The following is a 16,899-nucleotide window of genomic DNA, read 5'->3' on the forward strand; positions in this document are numbered from 1 at the left end:
CTTCTCCCTTTCTCTCTGTAAAAAGTCAACAAAATATATTTTAAAAAATAAAAAATAAAAATAAAATAAATTAAAATTAAAAAGCTATTCCCTGATTAAATAGGTGATATTTTTAAAGAAGCCAATCCACTGGTTTCCCATTTCTCTTAAGTGATACATGCGCACACACACCTTCCACCCTCATTGCATGCTACTCATATATACATACATTTGCATTTAATTAGAGACAGACTCTTAGAAAGAAACTGCTTAGGTTATGAGGATCTTTGAGTGTAGTAGTGACCAAGGAAGTGTGCAGCATTGTATCTTGGGAGATATAGTCCTCATAAGTTGAGTGCCACAGGAAAAACATACTGTAGGTTTTTATATGCTTTATCCATTAAAATTATCTCAGTCTAGTAGAATCACTGTGAATGAGTCTGTCAGACCTGAGGAATGAGGTGAATAGTATTCATCAATTTAATGTTTCACTGAAGAGTTGAGAATTTAACTAGAATCTAACTGAAACTCATAAACCATGTCTGTTGTGTAATACCAGCTTTGGATTTTTTTTATCTTAATAAAAGCCAAATAAGGCTTCGCATTATGGTTGAAACAGATTTAATAGAGACTCTTATTTTGTCAGTATACAAACTAGTTTGGGGAGAAAGTCTGCAGTAAAAAATTCTCTCTCCATTTCTCTAACCACAAAAGCAACCAGGATTTTTACAGTGAAACAAGTTCGCATTTGACAACTTAATTTTTCCTTTAGCTTTCCAAATAAGCCTTGGGGTTTGTCTAATTCCAAATTATTACAATTAAGCAATTATTTCCAGAAAGTCTCCAAACTTCTGGTAACTGGCCTATTTCTCCTAATATTCCTAGCACAAGTATGACCACATTCTGTTTGTCATGAGTGAGAATTGGAAATGACAGAACTCAAGACTCTCTCCTGCGGTGCTGGATAAACACCATTTTACCTTAAAATTAAATTTGTAGGAGTTCTAAAATGGTCTCATATATATTTTCTATTTTTTCAGTACATTCTCTTTCCTTTCTCTTATTTTCTTTCACCCTCCCTTTTTAATTTTTCCCTTTTTCTTTATTTGCTTTCTTTCTTGATTGATTGATTTTTATGGGCACTTTATATAGTTTACCTTATTTTTTCTAAGATTTTACTTTCTGCATTCTTTAATATGCTGAACTTACAATATCTTTCACCCATATAGCAATTATATTTCAATATATTACTATGTTAAAGTAATATTACTTGCTTTATACATTTCGTTTTTTATCATTTCTTAGGCTAGTAAATATTATTGGTGTGATTACAACAGTCTGAATTTTTCCTTGTTTTAAAATAATTTTTAGCTGAAGTATAAGCCCCCCACATATGATTTTTTTGGTGATGGCGTGTGTACATATGGTTCCTTAGAAGAAAGGACAGGAGGACAACACTTCTTACCCTCATCCTTGACGAGAAAGTTAAAAGGAGACTCAGAATGGGAGCAGAAAATTTCACATGAGCATTATTTATAATAGCAACCAAACAAGATCAACTTAAATTAAGTCCAATAGTAGATGGAATGTTAGATCAGTGATGGTCTGTCAATGTAATCTTTTCCATTTATTCAAAACCCTGTTATTTAATAATTTGGCAAATGATTTGGGAAATGCTTATGATATGATGTAAAATAGAAAAATCAGAATATAATATTATATGGCCAATTCAAATTTTTATTGAGTTAATAACATTCAACTCAGAGCAGATTGACATAAATACAATAACTCTCTAGTGTATTGTTAAAGACAGGAAGGAAAAACAAAACATTTATCTGGGTGATAATGGTCTGGGCAGTAAATATACACAAGAAAATGTATTAGCAATTCAGTGGTTTTCTTACAACCAAAGGTTAATGCATTTCTTTTCAGTGTAGGCAGCGTTACTTCACTGTACAAATGGTTTGTTTTTCCTTTACAGTACCTTGTCCACTAGGAGAATTCTCTCGCTCTGGGTTAATGCCCTGTCATCCTTGTCCTCAAGACTACTACCAACCCGATGCAGGGAAGTCCTTCTGCTTGGCTTGTCCCTTTTATGGAACTACAACCTTCGCTGGTGCCACATCCATCACAGATTGCTCCAGTAAGATCCTCTATTTTATTTCTACATAATCCTGTGTCGGGGATTTTTGCTTGTCTCTGTGATAGTTTCAGTTCTGAATATTAACATTTTCAGTGGATTTTGGTGTCTAGACTTATTAAATTGTTCTTTTGATGTCTTTTTTATGACAGTGACTCAAAGATTCTTAATTTGGGAATTCTGATAACTTCCAGTTTCTTCCTAAGGGTCTAGAATTTAATTACATATCCCTCTGTATTTCCTTTTTTAATAAAACAAAATATGTGTGGCTTTGTCTACTTTGAAAACCTGAATCTTTTTTAAAACTTTTTTTTTTTTCGGAGAGAAAGGGAAAGGAAGAGAGAAGTAGAAACATCAATGAGGAGAGAGAATCATTGATCAGCTGCCTCTTACATAACCCATATTGAAGATCGAGGCCACAACCCAGGCATGTATACTTATCGGGAATCAAACCGTGACCTCCTGGTTCATAGGTCAGGGCAAGAACTAGAGTCTTGACCATAGTACTTAAATAGAGTCTATATATTGGCAAGATCTACCACACAACAATATGTTTCTCTAATACTTTCCTATTATTTTCATCAGGTTTTGGTTCAACTTTCTCAGCAGCAGAGGAAAGTATAGTGCCCCAAACTTCTCCAGGACATATCAAAAAGAAGTATGAAGTTGGCAGTCAGGCAAGTCCATTTTCTATGTATAAAATTTTCTCTAATGGGATGTTTGGAAAAACAATTTATCATTATACATGACACACAGAGGGAAATTATCAGAGTTGTAACTTTAAGTAATAAAAACTCATAAATATTATCCATGAGTAATTATATTTGTGACTTATGATAAGAACTTTCCAAAAATTTAGTATCAGAATTACCAAGTACCAAAAATGGAATTTTTTCTAAGCAATTTTTAGTATAATGTATATATATGGAGAGCCTTTTGGTTCACTAATAATTAACTTAGCATAAGCATAACCTATTATTTGAGTAAGGGCATTTGTATTTGCCAAAGGCCTTTTCTGATTGGCAGGAAGAGTTAGTGAACTTTCATGAAAATTATTTAAAATCTTTTTGTCTGCAAAAAAAATCATTTGTTGGAGTACAGCCTGAGTTTTAAAAAATTAAGCATAACTCATGAACATAACTAAATTAATTGTTCAGCCATTACTCTGAATTAACCCTGCCTAGTGTCATGATAAATTCCTTGGCTCTAAGTATTTTTAAGGAAGATAATAAGGTTTTATTTCTTATTTCAACTTCCTACAGCCTCATCCAAACATACTGATTTGTAAGGGCTTCATAAATCATATTTGAAGCTAAGCTTAGTGGACACTGATTTTGTAAGGACTTCTAGAGCTGGAGCCATCAACCCTAGAGACATATTAGAATCCACTGGTCAGCTTTTAAAAATAATGATGCACAGATCGCACTCCCAGAGATCCTGATTTAGCTGGTTTGGGTGAGGGCACTCTCCTCAGTATACTTTTAAAATACCTCAATGGATGCCAATGTGCAGCCAGCATTTAGAAACACTGTTTGGGTTTACCGGAACATCACCAACATATATGCAGACCATTTAGCTTGGGTGAACTCACCTGAAGTCAGGAACCAGCCGTCTAATGTTGTAAACCTTCTAACTCCCCAGTCAGAAGCTCTTTGAAGTGAACCAAGTGTTTTGTCTCTAATCGGTTTCTTTTCTGTCAAGGGCAGGTTTTCCACGAATGCTTCTTAAATCCCTGCCACAACAGTGGGACCTGCCAGCAACTTGGGCATGGTTATGTCTGTCTCTGTTCACCTGGATATACAGGTAAATACAGGAATGCAAATTTTAGAGTGTTTTTCATAATATGAAATGATTGTGACTTGCAGTATCAAACTTTGGGACATCTAAAATAAACCCTGTAAGATACATTAGGCCGCATCAATGCATAAAAACGTAAGATAAACTAATAGGTGAAAAAACATATACATATCTTACAAATGACAGTTTTCTTTGCACATTTTGGAAAAAGAATGAAGAATTATATTTTCAATGAAAAAGTCTCATTATATCTTACAGTTTAAATTGGAATACAGTTCCAGGGGCCATGTCCAAGGTTTCATTCTAACACAAAATGCATGATCCTCAACACAGAGCAAATTGTCCAGCATAAACATTTTAAACAAACTCCAGTTTCCCTCATTTGCTTCACACTAGTGGATGCTCTTGTGAATAACTATGATTTGTTGCTTTGTTTCTCTTTCCGGACTTTGTACTTAGAAAAACAATATGGCTTTGGACTTGATTATGTAGGAATTATGTAAGAATTATGTTTTCTTGCAATTTGGTTCTCTTTGTGGCTCAGTCCTGAAACATCATTTTTGATGGGAAATAATATCTTACAATTGCAATTAATTTGAAATCATGTTTTCTTCTAGGAAAAAAAAAAGTTTTTCCATCTTTCTGAATTTTATCCAACCAACATAAAGCCTTTTTAATGAGAAAAATATCTAAATAAAAGAATTTACCACAAAATAAACAAAAGGAAAGTTAGAAAACAAAAGATAGTCTAAGGTTATCAAGAGTATTGGCATTCTACTTACCATAGCTTGCTTGTGTGTGCCCGTTTTAATTTTTATTTTAAAAAATGTTCCTGACATTTCATAAGAAATAATGGAACTTTTCTTGGAATCGTATACACGAGTAATGGTTGAGAAAGGTCATACTATAGGACAGTGGCTCTCAAATATTGATGTGCATCAGAATCATCTGGAAGGCTTGAGAAAACACATTTCTGGACCACTACCCCAGAATCTCTGATTCAGTAGCTCTGGGGAAGGTCTGAGAATTTGCATTTCTACTAAGTCCCAGGTTATGCTGATGCTATTGATCCAGGGGGCCACACTTTGAGATCCTGTGGTGGAGAGGAAGACATGGTTTCCATCAGAGCTAGCCCATAGATTGCCTATCTGCACTCTGTAGGAAGATGCAGTACCACTCAGGCACCTGGCATGTGAATTGAGTTCTGGTAGGATTTAGCTCCACCTGTACCCTTCAGCCAACTGACCTGGTAGCAGGTATATTTGACTTTATATTTTCCACTTTAAAATTAACCAAATTCCTGGCTCCATTTTATGAGTCCAGGTTTCCCTCCCATCCCAGTACTAATATTAGTATCTTGAGATGGTTTGCTATCTTTTATATATCCTTTTAAGGATATCTTAAATCTTTTTTTTAATATATTTTATTGATTTTTTTTTTTTTTTTTTTTTTTTTTTTTTTTTTTTTTTTTTTTTTTTTTTTTTTTACAGAGAGAAAGAGAGAGGGATAGAGAGTTAGAAACATCAATGAGAGAGAATCATCGATCAGCTGCCTCTTGCACACCCCCTACTGGGGATGTGCCCAGCAACCAAGGTACATGCCCTTGACCTTTCAATCCTCAGGCCGACGCTCTATCCACTGAGCTAAACCGGTTTCGGCTCTTAAATCTCTTTAGAAAGAGGCAGTACCTTTATTAAATATATACTTATCTAGATGGTAACACTTAATGAGTACTGGCCTTTTCCATCACCATTCTCCATAAATTCAGATTATGGGGGTAAATACCTTTTAATGATCGTGACTCTACTTTTCTTACTCCCTCCCTCTGATTGTCCTTCAGTGTTTGGTTTGCATTTTAGGCTCAAAGTGTGAAACAGACATTGATGAATGCAGCTCACTGCCATGCCTCAACAATGGAATTTGTAAAGACCAAGTAGGGGAATTCATTTGTGAATGTCCATCCGGTTACACGGGTAAGGGGAAAGTTTTTTCTTTTCACATTAAACCTTGGAATCATTGACATTTCATTGCTAAAAATCAAAACCATAATGAGACCTCACCTCACACCTGTTAGAGTGGCTTTTATCAAAAGATGGGTAATAGTGTTGGCAAGGACATGAAGAAAAGGAAACCCTCATGCACTGGTGATAGGAATGCAAATTGTTATAGCCACAGCCATTATGGAAAACAGCATGGAGATTCCTCAAAAAGGTAAAAGTAGAACTACCGTATGATCCAGCAATTTCACTTCCCGGTATCTACCCAAGGAAATGAAGTAACTATACCAGAGGGCTGTCTGCAGCCCTGTGTTCACTGTAGCATGGTTCACAATAGCCAAAACATGGAAACAACAGACATGTATGTCAAGGGATGGAGGGATAAAGTAAATGTAGTAGATATAGATACATCTTTGTGGGCACTATCTAAGTGAGATAAGTCAGACAGAGAAAGACCTATGACCTCACTTCTATAGAATCTTAAAAAGCCAAACTCAATCTGTTCTCCCACCACCCCCATGGTGAGTCCAAGCAACTTGGACAGTGGGAGAAATGGCAACAACCAGGCCACTCAGGTTCTGAAAGGCTCTCAATGCCACGCAGCCTGCAGGCATTGGGCATATACCTGCCCTGCTAGGGGAAGGGAAGCTCCATTCCCGAGGGGCAGTGAAGGAGGAGCCCAAAAGGAGATCAGGAAGGTTGTCCGCTAAACCTGCTTCTGCAAAAGTGGAAGAGAGGCCAGAAAAAGCAGCAGGAACGATAAAGACAAAAAAGTACAAACAAAGGGGAAAGGGGAACAAGGGGAAAGCGGGCTGAAGTGGCTAACCAGGAATCTGAAGATCCACCTGCTGAAAACAGAGAAGCAAAAACCACGTGAGTCCAGCCTCAAATAAAGCAGGAGAGAAAGAAGCCAAGTCTGATTAATGTCACGTACCATGTCTCATCAATAGTCCCTATCCCCCTGGTTGTTATCCCCCTGGTTGTATAATCCACAGGAATATTTTTAACAACTATTTTGGAAACGAGTTTTTTTAGTAGCTCTAGGAACCTTTTTTAGAAGGGAATTCCAGTTCATTGCATTTTCTGAAGTGTAAATGCTGTTTTGTAAGAGGTGAAATTATTTTCTGGGTGTCTATTTTTTTTTCTTGTACAACCCAGAAAACAGTGAGATATTGAAGATGGGAGGCTTTGATTGTCTTGGACATCAGCTTAACCTTCATAGACGGGGGTAGTTTTTTATCCTTTTACCTATCAGTTAAATGGCAATTTGAGATTAGTTGAGCACTTCACTTGTCTTTAACAATTTAAACTACTTCCATTCTCATGCTTTTGGTGGAATTATTTCCTAAATAAACCACCCTTGACCTTGGCTCTCCCCATCAGAATTTTCTGCAACATCTTTGGTTGTGATAGTCCAGTTTCCCTGGTAACATTGTTAATGTGCTGTGAAAGATTGAAAATTTAATTATGTATATATGATATTAAATTGTGAATTAGTGGGATTTTGATGTAACAGCATATCAACATTTGAAGATATTGGTACATGATATTCTATTAAGGAAAATTAGCCTTCAAATTTTAAGCTGGAAAGTCACTGGGCTAACTGTGAAGAAAATAATCACAACTATAGAACTTTAGTCTTTGGTACATATATTAAGAATTGTGTATAAATTGAAATGTCTGTGTACTTATCCTCAAAACAACTAATAAAATCTTAATTAGTTAAGAACAAAAAAAGCCAAACTCATAGAAACAGAGGGGAACGGTGTTTGCTGGGGATAGTGGGTGGGAGTATTGAGTCTGTGTTATTTAAGGGTATAAACTTGAAACTAGTAGGTAAATAAATCATGTTAAAGATTCAAGGGATAAACCCTAAAAAGGGTGAACAACTAGCTAACAATATGATAAAGTTTAAAACAAAGTCACATTTATCTATTTAATTAAAAATAGCTAGATATTTATAGTTGTCATTTTCCATTGCATCCTGAAAATATCAGGTTTCTTGCTGGTAAAGTTTTGCAGTTCACACAATAAAAGAAAATGTTTTAATTCAATATATTTGGTGAAGAGCAAAATTTTTTACAAACACATTAGCCATGATTTCCAATTATTTTGCTTTATTCCTGAATAAAGTATTAGTCTTGAACTTCTCCAGCTCAGACATTTTATTATTCTTTGCAGGTCCACTATGTGAAGAAAATATAAATGAGTGCAGCTCTAGTCCCTGTCTAAATAAAGGAGTCTGCGTGGATGGTGTGGCTGGCTATCGCTGCACATGTGCGAAAGGATACATAGGTAGGATGTTTCCATTCTTACTGCACTGTCTTAAAGTCCTATAAAGCACCACAAATTATTACGTTTACTAACATTGTATATGTTAATTTTCTGATTTTATAAAGGTGTCATGATTATATAAGAGAAAGTCCCTTTTTTGCCATGAAAGCCCTTATTTTTGAGAAAATTCTGAGCCATTTAGAGGTAACATGGCATCACATCTGCAATTTACTCCTAAACAGTTCAGGAAAAAAATAATGTCTTTGTGTATTTGTAAAGAAGGATAGAGACATAGAGAAAGAGAGAAGATAACAGTTTATCTGGTAAGACAAGTATTCAAGAAGAAACTGGAGATAAAACATAGAAGATAATATTGAAATTGATGCTAAATAATATAGTTAAACCTATAATTGATAAAGAGGAAGTCCTAAAAATTGACAATGAAAAAAAGAGGCAACATCAAAAAAACAAAGGACATGCCGAAACCGGTTTGGCTCAGTGGTAGAGCGTCGGTCTGCGGACTGAAATGTCCCGGGTTCGATTCTGGTCAAGGGCCTGTACGTTGGCTGCAGGCACATCCCCGGTAGGAGATGTGCAGGAGGCGGCTGGTGGATGTTTCTCTCTCATAGATGTTTCTGGCTCTCTATCTCTCTCCCTTCCTCTCTGTAAAAAATCAATAAAATAAATATATTTTAAAAAAAACAGAGGACATTTTTAAACTAAATGTACTAGTTTTACTTTTTAACATTATTAAAAAACTAGAGGCCCTCCACAGCCAGGGTGGAACACTTGCCTCGGCGATGAAGAAGGCATTCCCCCAGGCCGCACACGCTGCCTGCTCTCAGTGGCCACTCCTCCCTTCCCCCGGGCCTGGGAGACTCCTGCGGGGCTGGGAGGACTGGGCACTGCTATTTTGTGGCTATGGGTGCCGCCATCTTTGTGATGGACTGATGGTCAATTTGCATATTCCCTCTTTATTAGATAGGATAGCTTACTATTTAAAAAAAAATATTTTTTAATTTCAGAGAGGCAGTGGAAGGGAAAGAGATATGGAAACATTGATAATTAAAGAAAAGCATTGACTGGCTGCCTCCTGCATATCCAGTACTGAGGATAGAGCCCAAAACCTGGGCATGTGCCCTGACCAGGAATCAAACCATGACCTCCTGGTTCATAGATTGATGCTCAACCACTGAGCCACACCAGCCAGGCTCGTTTTACTTTTTAACATTATCACAAGTAGATGTCTACTACTGATGTTAGTTTCAGAAAGACATAAGGTAAAAAGATTAAATCATCAAAAACACACTCCTAAATGACTTAGAAAAGCCAGAGCTCATTAAGGAATGAATCTCAAAACAGTTTGATAGGCAGCTCCCTTTAGAAGCAGAATCTTCCAAGTCAACCTTTGGATCACAGTCCTCCCAAGGGATTAACACTGGGCTCTTTCTCCTCCTCACCATCCCCAGGCCTACACTGCGAAACAGAAGTCAATGAATGCCAGTCAAGCCCGTGCTTAAATAATGCAGTCTGTGAAGATCAGGTTGGGAGGTTCTTATGCAAATGCCCACCTGGATTTTGGGGTACCCGGTGTGAAAAAAACTTGGATGAGTGTCTCAGTCAACCATGCAAAAATGGAGCTACTTGTAAAGATGGTGTCAATAGCTTCAGGTATAAAACTAAGTCTGGTTCTTTTTACTATTTTTATTTACTTAATTGTTCAGTCAATATATAGTCTTTATGAAGTATTATCTTGAGTCCCAGGTCAGCTAGTCCCAAATTCTACCCCAAGAATAGGCTATAGGAGAATCTCCCCACCACCTGTGTTTCTGATTCACTAAGCCTGGCATAAAGTATATAATTTTAAAATAGGCAAACTATATGATGTAAATTTCCCAATCATTGTGGTGCTCAGCTGCATTTGGGAACTGCTGTTTTATATAGTCATCTCTCCATAGCCATGGGGAATTGGTTCCAGGACTCCCGGGGATGTTCAAGTCCTTTATATAAAACTAGAGGCCTCGTGCACAAAATTCAGCCCAGCCTGCACCCTCTTCAATTTGAGACCCTTTGGGGGATGTCCAACTGCTAGTTTAAGCAGGATAGAGCCTAAATTGGCAGTTGGACATCTACCTCACAATCTAGGACCACTGGCTGTTAACTGTTCACCTGCCTGCCTGATTGCCCCTAACCACTCTGTCTGCCTACCTGATGCCTCTAATTGCTCCCCTGCCTGCCTGATCACCCTAACCACCTCTGCCTGCCTGCCTGATTGCCCCTCACTGCTCCCCTGCTGACCTGGTCACCCCTAACTGCTCTCCCCTGCCGGCCTGTTTGCCCCTAACTGCTCTCCCTGTCAGCCTGGTCGTCCCTAACTGCTCTCCTCTGCCAGCCTGATTGCCCTTAACTGCCTCTGCCTCGGACCCTACCACTGTGGTTTTGTCCAGAAGAACATCTGAAAGGATGTCCAGTTTAATTAGCATACTACCCTTTTATTAGTATAGATGGCCTAATATTTGCATATAATCTACATACATCCTTCCATATACTTTAAATCATCTCTAGATTATTTACATTACCCATTACAATGTAAATGCTATGGAAATAGTTGTTATACTGTATTGTTTAGGGAATAATGACAAGAAAACAGTCTGTACATGTTCAGTACAGATGCAACCATCAACCCTCAAACACCTAAGACTATTGAAAAATGCCCTGCATAGTACATGTCAGCTACACATAATAATTTTTTTGTAGAATAGTTTCCATGCATGATAGACTGAATCCACAGATGTGGAACCCATGGATACAGTGTACTTGGGAAGGCAATAAAAGATGAGAGAAAACACAATTATATAAGAAGCAAATACAGAAGCACTGGACTTTTAATATTTTTCTCCTAGAACATCTATGGGGAGAGAAAGGCCCAGTGTGTGAATAATACTTCATCTTGATAAAAACTACCTCCTACTAAAACATTTCAAATAAATGTTGTGTTAAATAAGTTTATTAGATATACTAGCTAAAGTAACTAGCATTAAAGTTTTGATGTGGAGCATTTTAATTTTTATAGTCCCTGAGACACATTACCATAAGTGGGAGGTATCCATCCTCTGCTGCCTTTCTGCAGCTGTTCTCATTGTTACACTTTGTTTTCCTTCAGGTGCCAGTGTGCAGCTGGCTTCACAGGGCTGCGCTGTGAACTGAACATCAACGAATGTCAGTCTAACCCGTGTAGAAATCAAGCCACCTGTGTGGATGAATTAAACTCCTACAGTTGTAAATGCCAGCCGGGATTTTCAGGCAGCAGGTGTGAAACAGGTATATATGTATGAGTATTACCAACAATACTAAAAATAGTGATATAACCCAACCAATTTTTACCTGCACCAAGCACCACCTATGTGTGTGGCGGGGGAGGACCATAATGAGCATTGTTTAATTATTTAATCTTCAGAGCCTTGTTTAATTATTTAATCTTCAGAGCCATCTAATAAACTAGGTAATCTTATCTGCAATAGCACAGACGAGTATATAGAAACTTACAGGTGTCAGGGGGAAATGAGAGAATTGATTTAGTAGAACTTTGAAGTCACATTCTATAGGTTCAGAAGGGACGTTTTGATAAGCTACTTGGTTAAGCAGGTCACAGGCCATGGACATATTTGAGAATCAATGCTAAACTGCTTGCTCTGGGCACTGCGGCCTTTTAACACTAGGACTTTTGTTTTGAGTGAGGTATGTAGGATTGGGGCAGAGCTGAACTGGTCATGAACTAGGGAAGAGCAAGAGCCCTGAGTAGGAATGGAATGGTGCCCTTTCCTCTCCTGCATCAGTTACTCCACTCTACTGGGTCATTCCCAACAGCAGCCAGCCATGCTTTAGCGACTCTCATCTTTAGTAATTCTCCAGTCCCACCTCTCCTTCCAACCATGCCCTATATCTCTGCTTCCTTTCACTACTGAGTATTTTTCCTATCTTAGATACTCAGCGATTATTTTATTTAAAAGAATGTGTTTTATATTTTGTAAAGAACGTATTTTTAATTTTGAAACCACTTCTCAGGTCACCCTATTTACTGCAGTGGCTGCTTTGACAGTAGCCCTGTTACCTGCTGCTTACTTTATACTGTTGAAAAACGCCCTGCAAGCACCATGGTCTGCACACTTTCCTTATTTGTTGCAGAACAGTCTACGCGTTTTAACCTGGATTTTGAAGTTTCTGGTACCTATGGTTACGTCATCCTAGACGGTGTGCTTCCATCTCTCCATGCTGTAACCTGCACATTCTGGATGAAATCCTCTGACATCAACAACTACGGAACGCCAATCTCCTATGCACTGGAGAATGGCAGCGACAATACCTTCCTCCTGACTGATTACAATGGGTGAGCAGAAATGGCAGAAAATCTTATCTCAGAACCAAGTTAGACCTCCCACTGGGGCCTGAGGAGCAGGGGAGTCAGGTGCCTTGGCAGGATAGCAGGTGACAGTAACCGAAGGGAGCATATGGACAAGTTCTGTAAGAGGGCCATTTTTGTGATAATACCTTATACATGTATTTTGCTTCTTACACTAAGCATCTTCTTGTTGTTTTACTAAGTACTGCTGTTTACTAAGTTCTTCATTTGATCTTCACAATGTCCTGAGAAACTCATGCACATTTAACATATATTAAAACAGTTTCAACACTCTAAAAGGTGTGCCTCAAATCTCACACTCTGAGAATGGCAAAGCCAAGTCTCCGACTCTGACTTGTAGAGCCTTGCTCCTTCTTTTACTTATCAGGGCCTCCAAGGGTCACTGGATATCAGCACCATTCCTGACCTATGAGAGACACGTATTGAGTAGGAAGCAGTCTGCAAACTCGGGTGTTCAAGATGACATTTCCTTTTTCTTTTTGGACCAGTTAATTTCAGTCACAGGGCCCCATCCCTCTGGGCTATCAGGCCCCTCAACCTCAGCTATTTCTCTCACTACTGAGTGGGTTCTTGCAGATGAATTCATAGAACCCAGGGTTTTGATAAAATCCACAGACCTGTACAGGACTCCCGTCATTGGCATCTGTCCACATTACTATTACTATTCCCCGAGCTGTCCATTGCCTCAGCTCTGTGGTCCCTTCAGAACCACTGCTCTTCACCGCATGTGGAATCCTTGGCGAGGCTGAGATTCATACCTTCAACCTGGATAGATTCTGTGGTTCACTGCATGGCCTGTTCCTCTCAGCCGCCTCCAAATGTGTGGCCTATTGCTACTGAGAAGGTTGCAAGCCTCAAAGACCCACAGAGCTCTCTTTCAGACAAAAACAAGTATTATAAAAATATTATTTTGTCTTAAAATGCATGGAATAGGGGCTAAGAAGATGCCAAGGCAGATGCGTAATGAGTTCTTATCAGTTTCCCCTGATCTTTTCTTTTTCTCCATTTGCTTTTGGAAATGTTTCACTTTAAACTGCTTATTATCTTTGACATTTCCCTAAGTGACGTGGTTGTTGGATTCCTCATGTGTTGGTCACCTTTGTTTAATTCTTGTTATTCTTTTTTTTTTTTGGATCCACATGCTTTGTCTGCCATGTGACAGCTTTGGCAATGGAGAGACAGTCTTATTTTCTGAAGTTTGTTCCTGATTTTAAGAACATACATCTAGAGGAAGACAACCATTCTATGCTTGTACAACTCTCATTCCTTGCATTTTATTTTTTAAAACATATCTTTATTGTTGAAAGTATTACGGATGTCTCCTTTTTATCCCCCCATTGACCCTCTCCACTTCGCCTTCACTCCCCAACCTTCACCACACTATTGTCTGTGTCCCTGGGCTATGCATATATGCATACGAGTTCTTTGGTTAATCTCTTCCTGCCTCCCCACCTTCCCTCTGAGATTTATCAGTCTGTTTCATGCTTTCATGCCTCTGGATCTATTTTGTTCATCAGTTTATTTTGTTTATTAGATTCTACATATGAGTAAGATCATGTGATACTTGTCTTTCTCTGACTGACTTATTTCACTTAGTATAATACTCTTCAGGTCTCTCAAATGATAAGAGATCCTTTTTACAGTTGCATAGTAACCCTTTGTGCAAATGTACCACAGCTTTTTTTATCCACTCATCTACTGATGGCATTCCTTTCATTCTTGGCTTATTCTCTCCAGAGTGGATGGTCAGTTAAATTAGACCATTGTGTCTCAGCTCATCCTAAGACTTTTTCCTAGTTCTCCATGTTTAAGAAACACAAATATTCAGTGAGCTATGATAAAGTGTAATGAGTAAATCAAATCTGCTTCTGTGAAATATGATCAAATTGGGGGGAGAGGGAGGGTGGCAGGAAGTAGTAATGGTTTTATACAAAGTTCTTTTTTTTAAATATATTTTATTGATTTTTTTTACAGAGGAAGGGAGAGAGATAGAGAGCTAGAAACGTCGGTGAGAGAGAAACATCAACCAGCTGCCTCTTGCACACCCCCTACCGGGGATGTGCCCTCAACCCAGGTACATGCCCTTGACCGGAATCGAACCCGGGACCTTACAGTCCGCAGACCGATGCTCTACCACTGAGCCAAACCGATTTCAGCTATGCAAAGTTCTTTACCCACATGGAGAGAGAAGAAAAAATAGTAGCATGCCCCACAGGTGGCATTACAACATATGACTGATGACTCTGTCCCCTGGAATCTTTCCACAGCTGGGTTCTTTATGTGAACGGCAAGGAAAAGATAACAGATTGTCCCTCCGTGAATGACGGCAGTTGGCATCATATTGCAATCACCTGGACAAGTGTGGCTGGAGCCTGGAAAGTCTATATTGATGGGAAATTATCTGATGGTGGTATGGGTCTCTCCGTAGGTTCAGCCATACCTGGTATGTCTTAGCAAAAGAAATAGAATTCTGTTAATCACTAAAAGTGCTGGTGCTTAGGTGAACATGGAGTTTGCTAGCTTTGTTGTGTTAGGTGTTAGACAAAGATCATTAAGTCTCTCTTTTATTTACTACCCCCTGACTACCCAGACTGTAAATTATTAGAAGCTTTTTCTAGGTGTTCTTTGTGACCCTCTGTGTAGGAAATGCCTTTGGGGCTTTAGTAAGACTATCAAGAAGCATTCTGAACTAACATCTCTTCCAAGGAGATTAATTGCTGGTGTTATTTATATGTTTGTTTTATTTTGTTTTATGATCAGTCTTCACAGTATACAAATATATCCAGTGCACAAGCTGGAGCACTAAAAATCAAAACTTGCCTCTATAAACACTTTTAGAAAAATATTTGAAGAGTTTTAGTTTGAAGGAAAGCAAAAGTATTAGGCGATCCAGGGTTCTCAGCATTGTACAAGGCAATAAGCTTGCTCTATATAGATTTTTCTATGATGTGATCAAATTAGGAGGAATGGTTGGCAGTTTAATAAATGTGGAAACATTGTAAGTGTTTCAATGGGAAGTGGCATTACCAGGTAAAGTAGGGTGGAGGTTTCTTATTTTCAGTGATCTCTTCTCTGGGTGGTGGGATGGCAGATAGCTTTTATTTTCTTCTTTATTCTTTTCTGATATTTTCATAATGATTTAATTTATAATTTTAAAAACATACATTTTGTTTATAATTTTAAAAACAGCATTTCTATCTTTTAAAAAATTAAACCCTGATGGAAGAGTGAATAGTAGGTTAAAGGAATAGGGAGCAGGGAGGAAGCTATAATAGTATCCACCAAGGGAGATGGTTGTCTGATTTTAGCAGTAAGAATGAATTGGAGTCCATAAATATTGCAAAACTCATTTAACAGAGCTCAGTGAATGCTGGTTTTAGTTTGGATGAAGAAGCTTATTGAAGAGTCTGTAAGCTAAGATAGGAATTCTGGGGGAAGCACAATTATCAGAGCAAGAGTTGGAGTCAGGGAAGATTCTGTATTTGGTTTTAGACGTAATGAATTTGAATTCTGATCACAGGAATACATGCAACCAAAAATATAGGTTGACACAACTTTATATCCAATTGACAGTTGTTTTTAGTGATAAGGTATGATTGACAAGAATTCAGCATAGTTGAATTGTATAAAAGTTGTGATACAACCTTTCTGGGAAACAATTTAGAAACTTCCATCAAGAGCCTTAGAGAAACCTTTTGCATGCAATCAACAATGCAACTACCAAGAATCACATACTCATGTACTAATATATTTATCTCAAGGTATCCAATTAAAAGTGGTTTAGTTAATTAAGCAAATTATAGATTACTGTACATACATATAAAATAACTTAAAATTCATGAAACAAGAGCTGAACATCAAGAAAGCAAGATTGAAACATCATGTATATTGTGATACTGAATTGTGTGTTTTTAAATATCACATATACACACACTAAAAAATAATTTAAATTAAAATATAACCTAGAAGGAAATACACAAAGTATTAAGTGATTATTTCTGGGTAGGGTGAGTTCCTTATATTTATTTTTTCAAATTTCCATCCAGGTATATATTAATTTTTAAATATTTGTTTTATAAGAAAGAGATGTAGGTTGGGACATCTTAAAAGAGGGATCAATAGACATTGATCGGCAGGTGAGTGAGGTCAGATGGGGAGAGCAGTTGAAGGAAGAGAGGAGGCGGGAGTAGGATCCTGAGGGCATCAGCATCTAAGAGGCAGGCAGAGAAAGGAGCAGAAAGGTTTGAGGAGAACCAGGAGAGGATGTTCTCATGGAAACCAGGTGGCACCAG

At 37.9% G+C, this 16,899-nt stretch overlaps 1 protein-coding gene and 1 pseudogene across 1 annotated transcript in view; both read left to right on the forward strand.

The window, feature by feature from the left end:
- Positions 1–16,899, forward strand: part of SVEP1 (sushi, von Willebrand factor type A, EGF and pentraxin domain containing 1) — a 141,808-nt gene that overhangs the window by 73,991 nt on the left and 50,918 nt on the right. Inside the window, exons 19-27 of the mRNA XM_036433048.2 lie at positions 1,961–2,122; positions 2,705–2,796; positions 3,826–3,922; positions 5,776–5,889; positions 8,095–8,208; positions 9,657–9,858; positions 11,351–11,508; positions 12,373–12,574; positions 14,875–15,050. Coding sequence (XP_036288941.1) covers positions 1,961–2,122; positions 2,705–2,796; positions 3,826–3,922; positions 5,776–5,889; positions 8,095–8,208; positions 9,657–9,858; positions 11,351–11,508; positions 12,373–12,574; positions 14,875–15,050 — 1,317 coding nt within the window. The remainder of the gene's footprint in view (positions 1–1,960; positions 2,123–2,704; positions 2,797–3,825; positions 3,923–5,775; positions 5,890–8,094; positions 8,209–9,656; positions 9,859–11,350; positions 11,509–12,372; positions 12,575–14,874; positions 15,051–16,899) is intronic.
- On the forward strand, positions 6,070–7,628 carry LOC123652164 (annotated as a pseudogene).

Source organism: Pipistrellus kuhlii, unplaced genomic scaffold, assembly GCF_014108245.1.
Source record: "Pipistrellus kuhlii isolate mPipKuh1 unplaced genomic scaffold, mPipKuh1.p scaffold_m20_p_12, whole genome shotgun sequence".
Classification (NCBI taxonomy): Eukaryota; Metazoa; Chordata; class Mammalia; order Chiroptera; family Vespertilionidae; genus Pipistrellus; species Pipistrellus kuhlii.